The 23,218-nt window shown below is 44.0% G+C and overlaps 1 protein-coding gene across 10 annotated transcripts in view; it reads right to left on the reverse strand.

Moving 5' to 3' along the window:
- Positions 1–23,218, reverse strand: part of LOC133480183 (adhesion G protein-coupled receptor B1-like) — a 274,432-nt gene that overhangs the window by 169,409 nt on the left and 81,805 nt on the right. For 7 of the 10 annotated variants that reach the window (XR_009789207.1, XM_061777927.1, XM_061777930.1 and 4 more), the window contains 3 exons: positions 19,645–19,749; positions 14,178–14,342; positions 13,784–13,948 (listed from right to left, as the gene is read on the reverse strand). Coding sequence is in view for 9 of the 10 variants with exons in the window: in XM_061777927.1 (XP_061633911.1) it covers positions 13,784–13,948; positions 14,178–14,342; positions 19,645–19,749 (435 nt within the window). In the remaining variant the exon portion in view is untranslated. The remainder of the gene's footprint in view (positions 1–13,783; positions 13,949–14,177; positions 14,343–19,644; positions 19,750–23,218) is intronic. The other 3 variants (XM_061777926.1, XM_061777931.1, XM_061777929.1) reach the window with 2 other exon arrangements.

Raw genomic sequence — 23,218 nt, forward strand, 5'->3', positions numbered from 1 at the left:
TGAAAATCTTAATGTGGCAGTTGAGACTGAGGAGACAGACAGTGTAGTGACAGAGGATAACAAAAACATTTTTTTAGCAGATTTTGTATAGCATACCAGGGTTTGCGCTGCCTGTTCGCCACCTCGCCAGTGACTACTTGAAACGGGATGTGACGAAGCCAATATTGGCCACATTGGCCACGCAAAAGCCCTTCCCAATAAAAGTTGAAGTGAGCACGCTCATTCTGCCGTGGGTGGTGGAGTTAGTGGTTTAGTTTTCCCCCAGCTTTGTAAAATGCTTCAATCTGCCCTCCAGTTGCTGCTGGCAAAGCAGTCATGCTCAGGGCCTTTCCGAGCTGTGAGGTACCGGCACATCGGGGAAGACAAGACCCGATGCCGCTTGGCGCCGAATTGAAGCATGCATATTTATTTACCGCGACGTACTGTACGTTTGAAGCGTCAATGGTCAATGTGTTCTGCAATTCACATTAGTTCTTGCAGCTAGCTAGCTGCCTGCTTCAACAATGTACGAGCCGCTTATCACAGCTTGGTTGTCATGCCTAGCGCGTTGGCACTTACTCAAGCTGGGCCGTACGTAGCTAGCTAGTCATTTGGGGCCCCAGGGCAAACAGTCACCCCACCAACACACCCCCACATCCCCAATTATGCAATTTAGACCACTTTGTGCTGGTTTTGCAATCTGTTACAATTATCTGACATCTAAAGTTACCCTACTAATATTTACCACCAAAGATTTTTTTCTTCAACTAAAAAGTTTTTTTTAAATTCTATAGAAAGTCCTTAAGATCCTTCTTGAGCAGGGGTGGGCAAACATTTTGGCTCAGGGGCCACATTGGTTTTTAAAATTTGACAGACGGGCCAAGCCAGGACCAGATGCTTACATATCAAACAAACTAAACAAAAAACATTGTAGTGTTAATACTTAGATTTACTTTTAATCGGAAGTGTTGTTGATCACCTTATTTTGCCAGTGCATCAAAGTCTAGTGTTAGTTTTGTTGTGGCCATTCTCAGAACAGATCTGAGGTGTTCATCACTCAGCTGGGATCTCTAGGATGCTTTGGTGGTGTTCATCACACTAAAAGTCTGTTCACACACATATGTAGAGGCAAAGAAAACCAGCATCCTCTTTGCCATCTTCCGGATTTTTGGAAATTTGTCTGCGCTTAATGAAGCATAAAACTCATCCAGTTAAAGAGAGTTGAACTTCTCGTTTAAGAGAGTATCACATTGGAGCTCAATCATTTCCAACTGCAGCTCCTGTGGCACTGTTTCAGGGTCTTGTGTAAGGGACATGACACTGAAGCTGAAGTGACTTGTCAATTTTTCCAAAATTAGAGAACCGACGGAAGAATTCTCCATGCAGGTCGTCCAGTGATTTGCTGTATTTTTTTCACAGGTTAAGGGGCCTCTTTCAGCGTAGCCAGTGTGGGGAAATGAACAAATGACTTGTTTGAGATTTGCTTTGAGAATAAAGCTAGCTTGGTTTTGAAGGCTCTGATGTTTGTATACCTTTTATGCACAAACTGGTCTTTCCCATGTTGCTTCACGTTCAGCTCATTCATGTGTATCAGTATGTCCACAGCAAAAGCTAAATCACAAAGCCAATCTGTGTCACTCTGCTCAGGGAAATCGTCACAAATGGTGGGAGACCTGTATTTTCTTTTCTTTGTACTTCTACATCAAAAGGACATCCTTTAACCAGTTATATGGATATTGGGGTTTCCTGCTCGTCCTTGACAGAAACCTGTCTGGTATTTACAACCGGGGCCAGATCTTCACAAAAGACTGTTTTCATTATCACAACAAAGGGCCCCAGGGAGGGGGGAGATTGACGAGAGTAAGAGTCATCGGGCATGGGATGAATGAAGACTTCGAGACACTTGGCGTTTGGGCTAATTCGATTTGTTGAACAAGCCTTAGTGTCATAACAGCTGCTTACTTTGCCAGAACGACGAAAAAGCCCCCGAAAAACCCCTGGATCTCAGTTTATCAAGGTTTAATTCTCTGGGCGTGGAATTAGCCCCTCCTTGGGGGCACCCGTGAGATGGCCGTTCCTCATGACCATATTTAGTAATCCCTACCCTCAGTTTAATAAACTGTATCCTCAGTTTAGAAATCTGTACCCTCAATTTAGTAAACTGTACCCTCAGTTTAGTAATCTGTTCCCTCAATTTAGTATACTGTACGCTCAGTTTAGTAATCTGTACCCTCAATTTAGTAAACTTTACCCTCAGTTTAGTAATCCATACCCTCAATTTAGTAATCTGTACCCTCAGTTTAGTAAACTGTACCCTCAATTTAATAATCCATTCCTTTCAGTTTAGTAATCTGTTCCCTCAATTTACCAATCTGTACCCTAACAGACATTAACAACTGTCTGGAGCTCTGTATACATTGCTTACATTGCTTGATCCATCACAGACGCATTTGTCTGTTTGCGAACTTCCACTTCTCTGGCGAGAACTCAACTCAACTAGGACCCCTTTGGTGGCCCCTATGTGCCAGAAAAGACCACATTAAAGTCAAAACATGTCGGGGATAAAAAGGTTGTCATGATAGTGTGATTGCAAATGCTTAAATGCATGGAAAGTGAAAGGAAACACACAGGCTAATTGTAGCCGGTCCTGCTAGTACTGCTAGTATAATGATCAACCCCCTCGAACTACAGCAATATTATTGCCTTTCAGTTGAAAAAATTGGATGTAGGATATATCACGACATGACAATGAATTTACAGAATTCACACCAGTAAGAATGTAACATCCAAATAGAATTTACTTTACTTGACAGATACAGATACGTAGCCCCAGACATTTTTCTAAATTTAGGGTACAGTTTACTAAACTGAGGGTACAGATTACTAAATTGAGGATACAGATTACTAAACTGTGGGTACAGATGACTAAACTGAGGGGGAAAATTTACTAAATTGAGGGTACAGATTACTAAATTGAGGGAACAGATTACCAATGGATTTAATTTTTCTCATACCTTGGCACCGGGGAGGGGGGGGGGCTCTGTATATAGTCACGATCCAAAGTAATTTAGCATATGCTTGCCAGCACTTGCAGAAATTGTGATCATTCAGTAACTAAGACGGTCACCACCGTTTTGGAGCACAGCACTCAGCAAGACCCAGCGGCCTACAAAGCAGCGGACGTGCGTAAACCGACAGCGTAGCAAGCGCAGGTGGCTTAATTGGACCTGTAAACGCGGCTGTCGGGGCAGACCGACAACACCAAAAATAGTCAATATCCGCAGTAGTTCGGAACTACCGCAAGCGTCACGTTCATTGGAGGCTCGGAGCACAGTTCCCGGCAAGACCCAGCGAACTATGAAGCAGAGGACTCGCATAGCAGCTTAAATCGACAGAGGAGCAGGAGGAGCGGTTTAATCGGAAATGGAAACGCGGTTGTCACGGCAGTCGAACAACTAAGCTGAGAGATAACCCAATACACAGCACCGCTACCATTCAGTTTGCTCTCAGGCGCTCACTGAGACTGGACAATAAATTACATAATCTACAAATGGAACTGATATAAAAACACAAGACAGTCCGAATTCGCTCAGCAGCATCAACACTCCTCCAAGACCCCTCGTCCCTGGGTGTAGAGCTGGTCCACTGTTCCATGGCCTGGACGAAAACCACACTGCTCCTCTTGAATCTGAGATTGTCATGGTCTGTGTTTTGGTTTGGGTTGTGTTTAGTTTTGTTCCATGTTTTCCTGTGTTCCATGTTTGTCGTGTGCTCATTAGGTTGTTGTGTCCACCTGTTCTCGTCTACTTTGTGTCGACCAATCAGCTCTCTCCAGCCACTCGTGTCTTGTCCAGGTGTTCCTCGTTGTCTCGTCAATTTGTTTGTATTTAGTTCCCTGGTTTCTTTCAGTTCTTGTCGGTTCATTGTTGTTGTCACATGTCTTTGCCATGTCATAGTTGCCAGTTGTCTTCATCATTGTGGTATGTCATTGTCAGGTGTCATTGTCCCTTTCTATTCCACGTCTTACTCACAGGTCATAGTTTGTTTCCAGTTTTAGATATTCAAGTGTTTCTTTGTTACTTTGATTTGATTGGTATCTGTTGTGGGACTTCGTTCAGTAAAATTACATTCATGGCTATGACTGCAGAGCTGCCAACATATAGAAATTGACTTCCAGAACATATTTATAAAATGATGTCAAAAACATTACCGGGGACATTTATTGCTGTATATTATGTAATAGGATAAAAGTATTTCTGCATACTGTTGAATTTCACAACGTAATCATTACTCTATAAAGGTTAGACTTACAAATAGATTTGAGCCACTTTTACAAGACCCTGGCCAAGAATGTTCATCCCCCCCACCACTGAAAGGTATGAAACTAAATCATACAAGAAAAAAATGGCACCCCAAACGTTTATCGTTGGTGATGGCCATGTCAAGGATGTTAAACGTTTTTGCAGTGATAAGAACACCAAAGTACTGTGTTTTTTACCAATGACATGGTGTCTGATATCGCTAAAAAAATCCTGGAGATCAATAATCAGCACCCAACTGTGAAATCTGTCATTATACACACAGGGGCCTTGGATGTTGTCAAGCAGCAATCAGAGGTACTGAAGCGAAATTTCGTTGATGTCCTAACAAAAGTGCAATATTTGGATGCTGAGGTTTTCATAAGTGGACCTCTCCAACGTGTACGATTTGGAGATGAACGTTTCACTAGGCTCAGTCAATTAAGCAAGTGGCTCAAACAAATGTGTACTGCACTATCCGTGAGTTTCACTGACAATTTCTGTGGTTTTTTTTTGGGTGCCTCTATACGAGGCAAATGGTTTCTGTCTAACTGGACAAGGTGTTAGGTTATTGGCTGCCAATATTTTTTTACTGTGTACGTCATTCAGTGGCCCAAAAGGAAAACATTGGCCTTGTTGATACAGCTGAAGGACAAAAAGATGCAGTTGTTCCCAAACAATCAGAGGAACAGGAGATAAGGCGACACGAGGCGCAGACGGATTCATCAGGGTCATCCAAACAATCGGAGGAGCGAATAACAAATGAGATGAGTCAGCATGTTGAATCTACCACACCCCTCCCTGCCACATTGGAGCAAAGCCCAAAGCAAAACTTACTCGCTACTTCCCTAAATGCCCTGTTTACTGTGACGGACAGGATGAAGACTATTGTCAATATTGGAATCCAACGCACACCACGCCAAGATGTTCCTCCCATCCCCCCTTGCCTGAAACCACCATCCACTAAGATGTGAAGGGCCCCTCCTCCACCCATGAAAAATCTCATCTGCGAATCTGACTGATATCTGCGGGGTCTTTTCCAGAATAAGTCAGACCCCTATGGAGATCAGGCATTTTTCAGCCCTGTAATTACAAGGGACCAAAAGTTGGTCAAAGAAATATGGCACAAAAAAAGTAGAACTACAAATTTAGTGAGGATAAAATTTGAACCATCCACCCTTTTCCGACTGAGGACCATTGTCTCAGATTTGGAGGTGCTGATTCTCATCCCAGCTGCTTCACACTCGGCTGCGAACCGTTCCAGTGAGAGTTGGATATCACGGCTTGATGAAGCCAACAGAACCACATCATCTGATGCAATTCTGAGGTCACCAAACCGGACCCCCTCTACACCTCGGCTGCGCCTAGAAATTCTGTCCATAAAAGTTATGAACAGAATCGGTGACAAAGGGCAGCCTTGGCGGGGTGCAACCCTCACCAGAAACGAGCCCGACTTACTGCCAGCAATGCAGACCAAACTCTGACACTGGGCGTACAGGGACCGAACAGCCCGTATCAGAGGGTTCGGTACACTATACTCCTGAAGCACCACCCACAGGAATCCCTGAGGGACACAGTTGAACATCCACAAAACACATGTAGACTGGTTAAGCGAACCCCCATGCGCCCCCGAGGTCCCTGCTGAGGGTGTAGAGCTTGTCCACTGTTCCAAAAACCACACTGCTCCTCCTGAAACTGAAATTCGACTTCCCGATGGACTCTCCTCTCCAGCACCCCTGAATAGAGCTTACCAGGGAGGCTGAGGAGTGTGAACCCCCTGTAGTTAACCACCCCAGTCTGCCAATCCAGCGGCACTGTCCCCGATGTTCACGTGATGTTGCAGAGGCGTGTCAACCAGGACAGCCCCACAACATCCAGAGCCTTTAGGTACTCCGGGCAAGTCTCATCTACCCCCGGGGCCTTGCCACCGAGGAGCTTTTTAACCACCTCGGTGACCTCAACCCCAGAGATTGAGAGCCCACCTTACAGAACCCAGACTCTGCTTCCTCATGGGAAGGCGTGTTGGTGGAATTGTGGTGTCTTCGAAGTATTCTCCCCACCGACTCACAACGTCCCAAGTCGAGGTCAGCAGTGCCCCATATCCCCACTATACACAGTGTTGATGGTGCACTGCTTACCCCTCCTGAGACACCGGATGGTGGACCAGAATTTCGTCAAAGCCTTCTGGAAGTCGTTCTTCATGGTTTCACCAAACTCCTCCCATGACCGAGTTTTTGCTTCAGCGACCACCAAAGCTGCATTTCGCTTGGCCACTCTGTACCCATCAGCTGCCTCAGGAGTCCCACAGGCCAAATGGGCTCGATAGGACTCCTTCTTCAGCTTAACGGCATCCCTCACTGCTGGTGTCCACGAACGGGTTCGGGGATTTCCGCCACAACAGGCACCGACCACCTTACGGCCACAGCTCTGGTTGGCCGCCTCAGCAATGGAGGCACGGAACATGGTCCACTCAGACTCAATGTTCCCCACCTCCCCCGGCACGTGGGTGAAGTTCTGTTGGAGGTGGGAGTTGAATCTCCTTATGACAGGGGATTCTGCCAGACGTTCCCAGCAGACTCTCACAATATGTTTGGGCCTGCCAGGTCAGACTGGCATCTTCCCACACCATCTGAGCCAACTCACCACCAGGTGGTGATCAATTGACAGCTCACCCCCTCTCTTCACCCGAGTGTCCAAGACATGCGCCCGCAAGTCCGATGAGACGACCACAAAGTCGATCATATAATTGCGACCTAGGGTGTCCTGGTGCCAGGTGGACGTATGGAGACCCTTATGCTTGAACATGGTGTTCATTATGGATAATCCGTGAGGAGCACCGAAGTCCAATAACAGAACACCACTGGGTTCTGATCGGGGGTGCCTTTCCTCCCAGTCATGCCCTTCCAGGTCTCACTGTCATTGGCAACGTGAGCATTGAAGTCCCCCAGCAGAACGATGGAGCCACCAGTGGGAGCGCTCTCCAGCACCCCCTCCAAGGACTCCAAAAAGGGTGGGTACTCTGAACTGCTGTTTGGTGCATAGGCACAAACACCAGTCAGGACCCGTCCCCCCACCCGTAGGTGAAGGGAGGCTGCCCTCTCGTCCACCGGGGTGATCCCCAATGTACAGGCGCCGAGCCGGGGGGTAATAAGTATACCCACACCTGCTCAGCGCCTCTCACCGTGGGCAACTCCAGAGTGGAAGAGAGTTCAACCCCTCTAAAGAGGACTGGTACCAGAGCCCAAACCGTGTGTGGAGGTGACCCTGACTATATCTAGTCGAAACTTCTCTACCTCACACACCAGCTTGGGCTCCTTCCCTGCCAGAGAGGTGACATTCCAAGTCACTAGAGCCAGCTTCTGCAGCCGGGGATCAGATCACCAAGGTCCCTGCCTTCGTCCACCGCCCTGCTCACATTGCACCCGACCCCTATGGTCCCTCCCACAGGTGGTGAGCCAATGGGAAGGGGGACCCACGTTACTCTTTCAGGCTGTGCCCAGCCGGGCCCCATGGGTGGAGGCCCAGCCACCAGGCGCTCGCCTTCGAGCCCCACCACCAGGCCTGCCTCCAGAGGGGGGCCCCGGTGACCCATGTCCAGGCAAGGGAAAACGGTTTCCTCTGTTTTCTATCATCAAAGCGGTCTTTGGAGCTGTGCTTTGTCTGGTCCCTCACCTCGGACCTGTTTGGCATGGGTGACCCTGCCCGGGGCATAAACCCCCAGACAACTTAGCTCCTAGAATCATTGGGACACACAAACCCCTCCACCACGATAAGGATGTGATCTGACATGTTACGCATGTTATTTCGTTCGTTTTATTTCTGTTAAAAAAGTATTTCGGTCAGAAACAAAAAATGCACTTTTGGGCTATTTTCGGCTGAAACATTTTGGTGGCAGAAATTGTACATCATTTTCACAGGGCTGTGATTAATTAGTATTGCTGAACTATTGCACACCTTATATTGCTTATTAACCCTCTGCACTTTGGAAATTTTAGTATGCAGTGGAACCTCAGGTTATGAATTTAAACGAGGTATGCCTCTTAATTGTCCATATTTCACGAACAAGTTGATTTTATGTATTTTTTCCCTCAAGAAAATGAAACCGGCAGTCATTTCCAATCATATCAATCCATTTTGGCGCAATTGAAGGAATTGCCTTTGGAACGTCCCTTTGTCATCACCAAAGTCGACACGACCCCCTCCAAGTCTTGCTGTGACGTCAGTGGCAGAAGGGGACACCAAATTCACTGCATAGCCATTGTGGAAAAAGGAATGTATTATACAATAAAGTGGCAGTCTTTAGTCATATTTTATATATCGTCGCTGTCGGGTGGAATAATAATCATAATAACACTAATAATAATCATGAAAATAATAATAATAATAATAATAATAATGTATTACACTTATATTGCGCTTTTGTCGTCGCTCAAAGAGGCTTTCCAATTGCAGACATTATTCATTCACTCCACAGTCACACCTTGCGGTGGTAAGGTTACTTGTGTAGCCAGAGCTGCCCTGGGGCAGTCTGATAGAAGCATGACTGCCATTCTGCGCCTGCACCCCCATCGACCACCGCCAAACCTCCAACCGCATTCATTCGTAGGCAATGTGGGTTAAGTGTCCTGCCCAGGGACACAACGACCCAGCAACCCTTCGGCTTCAGCGCATCCTCCTACCATTTGTGCCATGCCGCCCAGGGAATCCCCTCACCTCCAAAGTGACAACTTTTCAGGGGTTGGTATTATGGTCATATATTGCTGCACTCTCATATGCACAACAGCTATCTCACACGAACAACAGCTAGCACCCCAAACTTATGTTCAACCGCTAATTTAATGTGCTGAAAAATCACTAATTTATTCGGGTGTCATCGGATAAAATGATAGACACCACGGCGAGCAAGTGCCACCTCTTTGCAAACAATCATATGTGTGGCTTAATGTCCCAAAACTGTCAACTACCGGAGACAAATTCCTTGTGTGTTTTTTGGACATACTTGGCAAATAAAGAGGATTCTGATTCTGAAGTATCACAAAACAGGCATTTGTCAGTTTATATATGCAGAAATGAATCTGTAAAGTACTAACTAACGTGGGATGATGTATGTCTGACATGAAAACGCTTCGCGTCCATTAAGTAAAAAATATACGGCCAATTGTCCTGATATTTTCAGAGGTGTAGGTGGGCATAAATAGAATTGATCACAGTTTTGGAACATTCCGCCACGTAAAGCGTTTCTGTGACCCTCGTCATCTGACGTTATGACAGCCAGCCGAAGTGCACGTCTGTCAGCTAATGCCACGGACAGAACTCTCTTCTTCATCCAAACAGAAGGATTGGTCGTGCAATATATACAAAATTCAGCTGATGAAACCAGTTTATATGTGCGGAAATGAATGTGGGAGGACGCAGGGCTGAAGAAAAAATATCCGACCGATCGTTCTGATATTTTCAGAGGCGTAAGCGGGCATAAATAGAAATGTCCACATACATTTCGGTGACAATCGATCTCAGGTTTGGGACATTAAGCCACGTTATGCTTGTGGCCAGGAAACCCTCGCCATCCGACATTTTGACAGCCTGCCAAAGTCTGCGTCTGTCACACAGACGCACCTTTGTCACGCATAGGCATTCTTTTCAAACGTCTTCGAGGCATTTGTGACGCAATCAATCCCAAATTGAGCTGACGAAACCCGTTTATATATGCGGAAATTAATCTACTTTATGTGGGATGTCATGGCTGTCTTCTTTCCTGGAAGCATTTCAACAAGCCTTCCGACATGTTTCACTATCACTATTTTCACTATTTCGTAATGGTCTTGAAAAAACCCATCCAGACTTTCAATATAGGCAAAACTTCAACAGCAAAATACATGTCACCTGCTCCTGGCTGACGTGACCAAAATGTGGGCGGGCCAAAATCTGGCTGAAAATCAAATAGTTCATCAGAAAACGAGCCTACAATGACGACTGAGTCTATTTTGGGGGGGAATCTTTCCTCCGGTCATCATTTGTGAGTACCGAACTATGAAACAAGTGGCTGTTTTCACAAGATGAGATAGTCCCTTGAATTCGTTCCATTACCCCCCCTTCACAAACCATAATGTTCCCCATTGAAATGAATGGAAATGCAAGCTGTTCCAGTTCCAAAATGAAGTTATACTTTTTGTTTTACCTGTGCGTGGTTAAAAATAGTGTCATATCGAAATAAGAGAAATCAAACTCTAAATAAACATTATTGCTCTTTCTCTCAGTTGTTTAGTAAAAGGTGATCCAAAGGTTATTGTTTTCATAATTTATAGACACAATGACAAATTGCTGTCAGTTATCTGTACCGACTACAACTATTTTGTCATCAGAGACTTTAATATCCATCAATATTTATCTGATATTACATAAAACAATTGTCACACACCCTGTGTCCTTTTTAATACCTTTTTGGGTGTTTTTCTTGTTCGGCTGTTAGGTCAAGCAGAAAGGAGGATCTGCGTCCCTTTTATGCTGGAACAACTTTCCTGTGCCACAGTGGTTTTTTAGCTGACACTGTGGTTCTTTGTATTCTGGTGGATTTTTATTGAACATTTCAGTCAGACAGAACAAAGTTTTCAAAGGGGAGGGACAGAAAAAACAAAAGGGAGAGAGTGAAAGAAAACAATAACGCATTCGATTCGAATACCCAAGAAGTTCGCATAGTTAGGAGTTCTTTATCGCAACGAGCGAGTGGCCCCACACCAAGCGAACAAGTCCCAGAGGTGAGTATCTGCGGACACATGCAATTGGATTGACACCGTCTTGCATGTGCAATCGCTGCGCCTGCACCGCGGGGGCTGAGGACCCCGCACCGCCCCCTCCAGAAGCGGGGTCGGGTCAGAGAATTTGACCGAAGGTTAAGCCTTTCCTTTCCTTTAATGATTTCAAGAGGCTTATTCATGCGTGTGTCTCCACCAGACTTAATTCTTGTCATCCCTCTATATGTTGGTGTCAGCCAGGTTTCCCTCGCTCATTCCCAATGGGTCCAGAAGACTGCTGCTCGACTCTTAACTGGAGCACCAAGGTGAGAACACATTTCACCTGTCCTGGCTTCACTTCATTTTAAAATTCAATTGTTTGCTCTTAAAGCACTGAATGGGCCGCCTCCATCCTACCTCTCTGACCTTTTACACTCATGCACTCCAACACGGTCCGTGAGGTCTGCGAAAGATCTCGTCCCAAAATCAAGGTTGAAACGCAGCCCCCAAACTCCGGAATGAGCTGGCCCTCCCGGTTAGATTCGATCCCATTCTCATTATTCTTTTAAATCCCATTTAAAACCGCATTCGTTGTCCCTGGCATTCTCAGAGCCTGTATAAGACTTTGCAGTATGTGGATTCATTTTGTTATTTTATTGTGTTTTTGTAAGCTGTAGTGTTTTTATGTCCCGCATTTGTTTTGTTACTGGTGCTTTATTTTTCGATATCTTTTTTTATCTTTTTTACATCTTCTGATGTACAGCAACTCTGTTGTTTCTAAATGTGCTTTACAAATCAAATGGATTGGATTGGATTGGATGCTGACAATAACATGGGGGAAACAAATATAAAAACTCTCTGTTATACTGGACACATTTGCACTCTCTCAACATATCGAGTCCGACCCACACTCAAGGTCACATCTCAGACCTCGTAATCGCGAGGGATGTTGATGTTTTATCTGTTGACATGAAGGACTTGGCTATTTTCTGTGTGTTCTTCGAACTGAACATTCTCCCAAAGGTTCAGGCGACCTCTGAGTCTGTTAAGAAAAGGTGCATACAGTACATGAGAGTCCCAGCACTCAGTTTATGGAGGCCATTACTGTGTCACCAACTGGAAATGCAGAGACAATTGAAATCACAGTATGTGGAGAAAAACTAAACCTACCTCTACAGACAAATGTCTTTTTAAATTGAACCAAGAGTTAGTCAGGGGCGAAACAGCAACATTTTCTAGAATCAGAATTAGTAAGAACCTCAACAATACTCACACTGTGTTTGCTGTGGTTGACGAGCTCCCAAACCACTTCAGAACTCCTCCCAATCAATAAATGCAATGAATTTACTTGCTATTTTACTGAAAAAATGCAATCTATGCGGTCAAATATCAAATCAGCAAAATGATCAACTGATGCAACACCTAAATCCACCCAGGAAAAATTCGATTTACCATGCCAGAGTTTGAAAGCACTTTTAAAGTTCATTCAGTTATTTATTTTATTTGTATATATTTTTCAGTATATGGTGGGAACACTATTTGCTTTCTCCACATATGCGGCAATGTACTTTTGAACTCTTGAAGTTTTATTGCCAACGCAATTAGAACGAGGAGCTCAGCGGTTGGTCACTGTGTGCCTCGTCGGGATCGCTATTCCTGCTGTGCACGTCTCGGCCTCTGAAGGGCAGTGTGGCGCACGCCATGAGCTGCACACTTGCAGGAGCAGAGAAAGTCAACAGAGTCACAATCCAATATTGTTCATATAACTAACCCCTTTTTCACAGTTTGAAGAATATATGCCAGAGAGTATTGTTATATTGTCTATATGTACGTCTTTGTGCGTTTGCGTACCAATATTCATTATTTTGAGAGAGAGATTAAAGTGGCGCAAGTTCGATGCTAATTTTCGTTTTTCATTCATTACGTGTTAGCTTGGAGGTAGCGCGATCTTTGTGAACAAAAATGAAGACACAAAGTCTGTCGTGTATTTGAACATGCAATAGGTGTAGTTACTTTGTTATGTGTGTTTAGTTTTACAGTGAACTTCAACTGGAGTGTCAATAAACGACTTCAAGCCAGTAGCATCCACTTTTACTGCTTGCGACTGCTGTGGCACCTTGGCAGCCTGTGGTTGTGATCACGTGGGCTGGCGCGGCGCATGGAATAGACTGCTTGTATAAGAGTTGCGACATCGGACATTTTAGATACAGTCCGATCCGATACTCATTTTCTTTGGTGACGTTGGAGCGATTTCAGTCACAAACGCTTGAAAATAGTATGGAAATAAGAGGTCATTTCCCCGTGACAATTTTGGACGTAATTGAATTGTTCATTCGTAACCCGAAGTTCCGCTGTACTGCATGTCCTAAATATAGATTTTGTTACAGCGTCTTTTTGGCTCTGGTACAAGCAGAGGTGTCAAACTCATTTTTGATGAGGCCTCTAATTATGACTGTGAAACCATGTAAATGTATCATCTCCTCATCATATTACTCCATACATACAGTACACAGTACACGACAAATGGAAATTAGTTTGTTCAACTTTTTCTTAAAAGGGTTTTTGCAATCTCTCAACATTCTTAAAAGTGAAGACAATTTTCCATGTTGTCACCGATAGCAAGAAAGACGAAGTGTTTTGCTTCGGAGTGGCAGGCTGGACTGTTTGACAACTGTGCGAGTGACACCAACGACAAATTTAACATACCAGTACATGTCCAATAAAGATGACTGATTCAGAATGTTTTCGAGATAACAGATGCATTGTGTTTCTCACCTGGACAGACAGCTATATTACAGAATTTGGTCTGCTTCTCTGGACCATCACAGGGGTCTCCCCCAAACTGGGGAGGGGTGCAGGTTCGTGTTCGGGATCTATAACCTCTGCCACATGTTGACGAACATAAACTCCATGGTGACCATTCATCCCAAGCGCCGGCCACTGCAAACAGAGACGCTACAGTATGATTGACATGCAGCAACTTTCCTATGTTCAATGTTTTACATGATCATACATTTCAATTCATTTTTCTGTTGCTAAATGCCAACAAATATTCGCATTCTTAAGTAGCATATTTTGTATACTGGACTGCGTGACGACTATGAAGCATGAAGGAGAGGGCTTGGCGAGTGCAGGGAGTTGACTGGACAGAGAGGGAAGGGGAACTTACCTGGACAAACAGCAGGGATGCAAGTTCTCTGTTCTTGCAGAGGCCCACTACATTGGGTACTGTACGAGGAGGAGATACAGAAACGAGTGCGACTCTGCCAGCCCTCCCCACATGTGGCAGAACACACACTCCATGCTGACCACTCCTCACCTGAGGTTGAGTCTACTGAGGAGGAAGGGCGGGTAAAGAATGGGAACGTAGAAAAAAGAGGAAAGGAGAGGTCCATAACTAATTAGCATGCAGGATCTAGCCTCTGAGGAACTATAGTGTGATGAGGGGCAGTTTTGTCACATGGTACAGTGCAGCGGTCCCCTTAAAACATGCACCTTTTTCCTGATGGATGGATCAGGATGGCCAATTCCGCAGATAATATAGGAGAATATTTCTAAAAATGTGTTTGAAGCATTCAAACGTATAACTTGGACATTTGCATTTGCAACTCAATAGGACAATGGCCTAAAAAAAAACCTTTCGGATGGGGATCACACAACTTATCAATTAGTATTCAAATGTGTACACAGGTAATATTTTCATATTCGCTGGTTTGGCTGAGATAGCTTATTCTTTCGGTTTACTGTTTACTGTGTGTGTGTGTGTGTGTGTGTGTATATATATATATATATATATATATATATATATATATATATCCCCTAAATATATCCCTAAATGCCCGATGCGTTGTCGTCGCTTAGGGGCTTAACTCTAGGTAAAATTAGGGGACTAAATTTGGGCACTCTGCCAACACGCATTGGGCTAGCGTGGCCGATTAGGGCCTATTCCTTCTTCATGGCAGTCCAACAAAAAGCATGGCCCTCAAGAGCTTCTGCCTACGGCAGCAGACAGACAAGCTTGGCGGCAGAGGGTGCTAAGAATCACCGGGTTAATTATGGCTGCTTCGGTACAACGGACTTGGCTATGATAGACCAGAATACGGTTAGTCCTACAAACATTTTAAGTCAACCCAAAGGACAATCGTGAGAAGTAGCAAGAAAGAAGCAAAAAAGACAAAGCATGAAATCTTATTTTTGGGACACTCAACGTGCGAACGCTAAAGGACGATTATCGATTAGAAGAGCCACAACATGAGATATAATTGGACTTGGTGAAATACGTCGGAAAGATGAAGCTACGTTGACTCTCGATAATGGCCATCTATTTTATTACAGAGGATCAGAAAGTGGACGCAATGGTGGAGTAGGTTACATTATGAATAAAAGTATCGGCAATTACGTTACCAGCGTCAAAGGTGTTTCCGATAGACTCGCCACATGTACCATCTCTATTACTCGCTTCAATTGCGCCGACCATCAGCCACACCGACCTTGAGGTGGAAGCATTTATCCCATCTTTATAGTTAACCGAAGCACAAATTTCGAATAGTCATGGGTGACTTTAACGCCAGGATTGGCCTTAACTCTGGCGAGAAATCAATTGGATCCTACGGAATGGGATCAAGAGATGAACGAGGAGAACACTTAATAGAATTTGCTGAACAAGAAGGCTTATACTTTATCAATTCGTTCTTTTAACAAGAAATGGAACAGAAAGTGGACATGGAAAAGCCCCAAAGGTAACGCTAGCATCGCAGACTACTTCCTGTCCAACGACAAAGGGGTATTTACGGCTTGCACCACCCTAAACAAATTTGACATTGGAAGTGACCACAGATTGGTTCGGGTCAAAGTGCAAACCAACTGCCAACTTGAACGAAAGAAACTTCTAAAGGGCAAGCTTACCAAATGAAACTTAATTCAAGAAAGAAGCGATGAGTTTCAAATACGTTTGGCTTATCGCTTTAAAGCTGTTCTAACGGCGGAAGATGCAGATCTGTCAACACACAATGACGAAATTCTAAACGGCATTGTTCAAACTGCACACAAAGTAGCGCCGCCAACGAGAAAGACGACAACATCCAGAATATCTAAAGCTACTCTCGCCTTAATGAAAAAGAAATGAAGAAAAGGGGTATCAACGAAATTGAATATGTTGAATTGTAACCCAAGTAATCCATACATACATACCTTGGATTATTTGCTAAAAACAATCAAGTTTATCAGTTTGAACATTAAATATCTTGTCTTTGCAGTGTATTCAATTAAATATAGGATGAACGTGTTTTGCAAATCATTGTATTCTGTTTTTATTTATGAAATAAAATAAAAGGACATACAACGACGGGTAGACTGGGCTACATGCTAACCACCGCATAGAGATAAACATACTGTCACGAAATGTGTGACGTGGTGCGTTATTGTTATGTGTTACTGTAGGATGGGGTTTTAGCGAGCCATGCCCTGTTCTGTTTTGCTGAGCGCTGATTTGCTGTTTGAAAAGATGGCCGCTGCCTGTATGAGTGGGAGTCGAGAAAATCGCTTTTGCTAGCAAGTTGAGTTGTGTTTTTTTGTCTTCTTTTTGAAGGAGTCGCCATGTTCGTTGTTTGACCACTAAACGGACTAACATCTCGTTATGTATCATTGGAAGACATTACAAAACAAACAACAACAACAAACAAAAAAAAACCAAAAAATGTACCGGCATTACCAGATAACGAGCGACTGTTTTTCTCAAATGTCTTTCTGTCTCCAAAGTGTTCTCTGTCAATTGACTGTCTGTTGTCGTAATAGAGCGGCTCCAATTACCAGAGACAAATTCCATGTGTGTTTTTTGGACATACTTGGCAAATAAAGATGATTCTGATTCTGAATACTACTAGCATATAGCATACTAGCAATAGTTGTAGCATTTGCTACATTACCTCATGGATCAGGGATGGGCATCTTGTGGCCCCAGGCCACATTGTGTCCCTTGATACATTTTGGAAATGATAAAACGTTTCGCTGGGACAGTGGACCACTGGTTAGCACAGTTCTGGGAACCAGGGTTTAAATCGCGGCCCTGCCTGTGTGGAATTTGCATGTTCTCCCCGTGCCTGTGTGGGTTTTCTCCGGGCACTCCCGTTTCCTCCCACATCCCAAAAACATGCGTGCTAGGTTGATTGACTTGTCTTTCAGGTAAAATAGGAAGCAGATTTAATGTTCACTGAATTTAAAGGAAAACCCATGTGCCTAGTTTGCTACGAGGCCCTATCAGTAGATATGTATTTAAATCCAGAAAAACGGCCGCCATTTTCTTTCCATTTCGCAGTGCCAGATTTCGGGTGCATGGATTTAGCGGAGGACCACCAAAATTGTGTTTTCTCATTGTTTTGCGCAAGATAATCCTTGTTCTTTTCAGATTACGTTGTTGGGAAATACCTCGTTTTTTTTTAAATGTACAATTCAGATGAGATTTTCTTTGGTTCCGACAAAGATGAAATTTTTTTGCGTTGAAAATCACACATTCATAGGATTCGGACATGACAGAAAACTATATGGATGTGATTCGTGGATGGATGCCCGAGCAGCGACCGTTACGAGGTCCGTATTGTAATCATAAGAATTATTATTAATTAAGAATTATTTTTAGGCAGCACGGGGGCGATTGGTTAGCACGTGTGCCTTACAGTTCTGAGGATCCCAGCCCCGCCTGTGGGGAGTTTGCATGTTCTCCCCGTGCCTGTGTGGGTTTTCTCCGGGCACTCCAGTTTCCTCCCACATCCCAAAAACATGCAAGAATTGGAGACTCTAAATTGCCCGTTGGTGTGACTGTGAGTGCGAATGGTTGTTTGTTTATATGGGCCCTGTGATTGTCTGGCGACCAGTTCAGGGTGTACCCCGGCTCTCACCCGAAGATAGCTGGGATAGGCTCCAGCACGCCCGCGACCAAGGTGTGGATAACCGGTACAGAAAATGGATGGATTGATATTATTATTAGGGCCCGAGCAGCAACCGCTGTAATCGTGAGAATGATTATTATTAAAACATGCCAGTACACCAGGCGCTCCTCATCCCCTGATCTAAAAGTAGCGTTGCGGCTTTTTTTTAAATTTTGTATTTTTTATACTTTTTTTTGAAGTGGTATTGGCAGCGCGTGCTAACGCAGTTCTAGTCTATGTCAGAGTGTTTTAGCCCGTTTTTATCAAGTCTACATGTCCCAAGCCGCAGATACTGTCGTAGGTTTCTGCTCGACATAGGCACTGTCATTCAAGGTCTGTGTTTTGGTTTTTATTGTGTTTGGTTTTGCTTCATGTTTTCCTGTGTTCCATGTTTTTCGTCGTGTGCTCATTTACTCATTGTGTCCACCTGTTCTTGTCAACCTTCTACCTTGTGTCGACCAATCCGATCCCTCCAGCCACTCGTGTCTTGTCCAAGTGTTCCTGGTTGTCTCGTCAATCTGTTTGTATTTAGTTCCCTGGTTTCTTTCAGTTCTTGTTGGTGCATTGTCACTGTCACTGTCACTGTCTGTGTCACGTCATAGTCGCCAGTTGTGTCACTCAGTTATTTCACCAGTCATGTTCTGTTTCTTGTTTTGGGTTGACTCAAGTGTTTCTTTGTTACTTTGTGTTTAGATTTTGGACTTTAATTTAGTATTTAGATATTTGCATGAGCCTTGTTTTCCTTTGTTTTTGGAATTAAATATCATTTTTTGATACTCTTGCACTACTACGTTGCCTCCCTGCTTCCCTGCACTTGGGTCCTCCACGCCTTCAAAAACCCAAAATGTGACAGGCAGAACTACTTTTACGGAGTTAAAGTCTACTCTCACTGAGGAGCTACGGAACTGCGCTCTGCTCCGGGCGCCTACAACAACTCAGAGCCCTACTCCAGCATCGCGCCAACGGTGGAGGCGCTACGAACAGCGAAGGAGGAAGCAGACGTGGGGCAAGCGTGGAGGTATCCAAGCAAGGCTAGCGGCACAAACCGCACAAGCCGGCAATTCCCACAATTACATTCGACTACTCCGTTTTACCCGTAAGACTGCGAGAGAGTGCTATGTTTTTGTGTTTGTGGAAACATGGCTTCACAGCAGCGTTCCCAACATTCAGCTCGACCAGCTAGTATGCTACCGAGCGGACAGAGCTCCCATCGAGGGAGATAAGACCCGCGGCGGCGGGCTCGGTCTTAACATTGACGTTGCCTGGTGCCAGCACGCTGTCTTGGTCAGTCAACATTGCTCACCACTACTGGAGTTTATGTACGGCTGTTTTATTTACCGAGGAAATTTACTGCCATACTGCTTGTGGCTATTTACATCCCCCCCAGCTCCAATAACAGGAGTGTGGCGCTGAGTGAACTATACAATCATACACCCTGAACTGGTTGCCAGCCAATCGCAGGGCACATAGAAACAAACAACCATTCACACTCACATTCACACCTACGGGCAATTTAGAGTCATCAATTAACCTAGCATGCATGTTTTTGGGATGTAGGAGGAAACCGGAGTGCCCGGAGAAAACCCACGGAGGCACACATATATATATATATATATATATATTTAACCGAATGCATTTGATAAGTCTATATTGGACAGAGACAATATGCTTACCAACAACTGCAAAGGACCTCTTTTCATCAAACTCTCTTACCTGTCTGAGGATTTTGCTGTCCACTACGGGGCTTGTCTCCATCATCAAGCTTGCGACTGTCCACTGAACGAAGGTACTGACTGCGAGAAATATGCAGGTCTTTACCTAAGAAGGTAAGGCAAGGACGAGAGGGGAAGCAGGCATTAGAAATTCAGGCATCTTGATTGCAGGACAAGTCTGAGACAGCAACAATATGAACCACCTACATCAGTACACCAAAATATGGGTCATTATTGTGTTTGACTTTAACTTTCATTTCAGTAAAAATAAAAGCCAAAACTTTTCTTTTTCTTCTGTTCTTCAGTCGTCCAACAGGCCTGGGGAAAATGTGTCAATAGTGAAAAACGATGTCAGTGAAATTTCCAAAAATGGAGGACTAAATGTTGGGTAATATATCACAAATTCACAATATATATTACATCACAAATTGTATATCCTTATACCATGCAAATATGCCTGGCCTACCTTCTGCGGATGCCATAACATCAATGCCAATCATTGTTGCACCATTGCTTCTCATATTATCTCATGCAGTATTTCCGATACGAAGAAGTTGAAGGAAGCCTTTTGCAGAAGAAATCACCCAATATTTACAGTAAATAAGTAAATGTGCACATGGATAAAAGGAGCAGGATAAGAAGAAGAATTGATGAAACAGCGAGTATTCATTCTTGCCCCCGACTCCTAACCCCACAGTAATTTGTGTGCCCCCTCCACACAAACTGCTGCGCTGTTCCCAGATACTATGAGAACTCCAAAATTCTTAAGACACAAAGACAAATACACCAAAAACAGCAACCACAGAAAAGTCCATTTTAATGCACTTGAGTTACATTATAAAGTGTAAGTTTGTTGTTTATCCTCCTGATCTGATACCCATATTTTTATAAAAGATCTGTGCACTGCCCAGGCCAATTTGTAACACATTTAATAGCACACGAAGTAAACTTCCATCCCCTAAAGACAAGGACAGAAATTTTTTCATCTGCATGAATGGTACATAACTGCGATTGGCTGGCAACCAGTTCAGGGTGTACCCCGCCACCACACACACACACACACACACACACACACACACACACACAGCAGCCCCAGCACCATCGACCCACTGCCGGAAGCACGGGGGCCCCAGCCACCAATAGGGCCCAACTCAGGAGCCAACCGCCACCCAAAAACAGTCATGGCCCGCCAAAGCGAACCCATGTTAAGCGCTCGTCGTGAGCAAGGACGGGCGAGGGCGCCAAGAGAGGGGAGAGGAAGGCGGGGCCCAAATGGGAGGAGGGGGGGCGGGCGGACCAACTTTTCTTCAAGTTACCCATTTGCTTATTATATTTGGCAGAGACATTTTTGAGTCTTATATACTCTGCGACAATATTTTGCCATTTGGTTAATGTTGAAAGCTTTTTTATTTTTCCAGTTCAACAGAATTACAAGTATGGGTTGAGCATATTCATTTGGAAGATCTATATCTTTTAAACCACGCAGCAGAAAAAGATTAGGAGACATCGGAATCCTACGGTTCAACACTGAGGAAAGTTTCTGTGTAACTCGTGACCAGAAGAGCTGTACGGGTGTACAATGCCAAAGAGCGTTTGCAGTACAATGAGTGCTTATGTTTGATTTTGAAGAGCCCGTTTGATGCTGACTATATTGATCGATGGAGTACTTTGAACTGGATTAGCTGTAAATTACTGTTTTTTGGTCATTTCTCTAGATTTGTGCCCAGTAATCCTTGTCAGTAGAAACTGAGGTCTTTTTCCCATTTTGCGATTGGTAAGTGTATGGAATAAGCAAAGCACATTTATTTATAGAGCGCATTTCATACACAAGGTAACTCAATGTGCTTTACATGATTAAAAGCATTTTTTTAAAGAAAAAAAAACAACAAACATTTTAAACAAAGAGAAAAAAAAAATAAAATAAAACTGGAATGCTCTAAAAAGCTCTTTTGAACCTGGACTTAAAAATATTCACACTTGGGGCTGACGTCACTTCTGTTGGCAACTCCTTCCATTTGTGTGCAGCATAATAGCTAAATGCTGCTTCACCATGTTTGCTTTGGACTATGTGCTCCACTATTTGACCTGAGTCTGTCGATCTCAGATTTATATACCATTAGCATTTCTTTCGTGTATTCAGGACCTAAACCATTTAGTGATTTATAGACCAGTAGCAGAACTTTAAAATCTATTCTAAAGCTGACTGGAAGCCACTGTAAAGACTTTAGAATTGGAGTAACATGCTATGACCTCTTTGTTCTGGTCAGAACCCGAGCTGCAGCATTCTGAATGAGCTGCAGCTGTTTAATGCTCTTTTGAGGGGAGTCCAGTCAGAAGACCATTACAATAGTCGATTCGTCTTGAGATAAAAGCATGGATGAGCTTCTCCTGGTCTGCTTGACACATGCAAGCCTTCACTCTGGATATGTTCTTCAGATGATAGAAGGCAGTTTTAGATATAACTGTGTGTCATCTGCAAAGCTATGATAGTCAAAATGAAAGTTCTGAAGAATTTGACCCAAGGGTAGCATATACAGGCTGAACAAGAGGGGTCCAAGAACTGACCCTTGAGGGACCCCATAGGTCATTGCCAGTCGATGAGATTGAAGACTTCTAATGGTTACAAAATAACCCTTTTCCTCTTCAGGTAGGACCTGAACCATTTAAGGACTGTTCCATTTAGTCCTAGCCACATTTCCAACCTGTTCAGCAGTATATTATGATCTACCGTATCAAAAGCCACACTGAGATCCAACAAGACCAGAATTGACACCTTTCCCGAGTCAGTATTCAATCTTGTATCATTTAGCACTTTGATAAGAGCATATTCTGAACTGTAATGAGTTTGGAAACCTGACTGAAATTTGTGAAAAAGTCCATTTAAGTTCAAGAAATTGCTGAGTTGATTCAAAATAACTTGGCTAGGAAAGGGAGATTTGAGATGGGTCTATAGCTTGCTAACATGGAAGCGTCCAGCGCTCTATTTTTTAGAAGAGGCTTAATGGCAGCTGCTTTAAGACCTTTAGGAACTCGCCTGACTGAAGTGAGCAATTGATTATTTGCTGCAAATAAGCTAGCACAGACTTTGCAATAGCTTTGAAAAAGTCAGATGGTATTGAGTCAAGACAGCTTGTTGAGGGGAGAACGGACAGCATGCTGTGACAACGCGAGAGATTGGGTGATTTCCGAAGACGAAAAACATGGCGGCATATATTTGAAAAAGCAGCTATTACAAGATCAAATGTATCTTTTCACAAGTCTTTTTCTTTTTTCAATGGCGCATGGTCGTTTCGTTCTTTTCTCTTTTCCTTCGCCAGCGCTAGCAGCGGTAACTTGTGGAGACCCACTTGCCATCTGCGCAGCTACGTCAACGCCAACTCGTCAGTCATGGAGGATCCAAGCCATCGCGTTGAGCTGTCGCTGATGAGGGAAAAAAAACGGATTCTTCCACTGTAACTGAGGATTGACTTGATTCGACGGAGATACAGACGAGTGTCCTCCTCTCAATCGACAAGAAATTGTCAATTGCACTTGATTTGCTTCGCCAGGGGATCGGCGAATTCAGAAAGAGCTTG

This window comes from Phyllopteryx taeniolatus, chromosome 6 (genome assembly GCF_024500385.1).
Source record: "Phyllopteryx taeniolatus isolate TA_2022b chromosome 6, UOR_Ptae_1.2, whole genome shotgun sequence".
Taxonomy (NCBI): domain Eukaryota; kingdom Metazoa; phylum Chordata; class Actinopteri; order Syngnathiformes; family Syngnathidae; genus Phyllopteryx; species Phyllopteryx taeniolatus.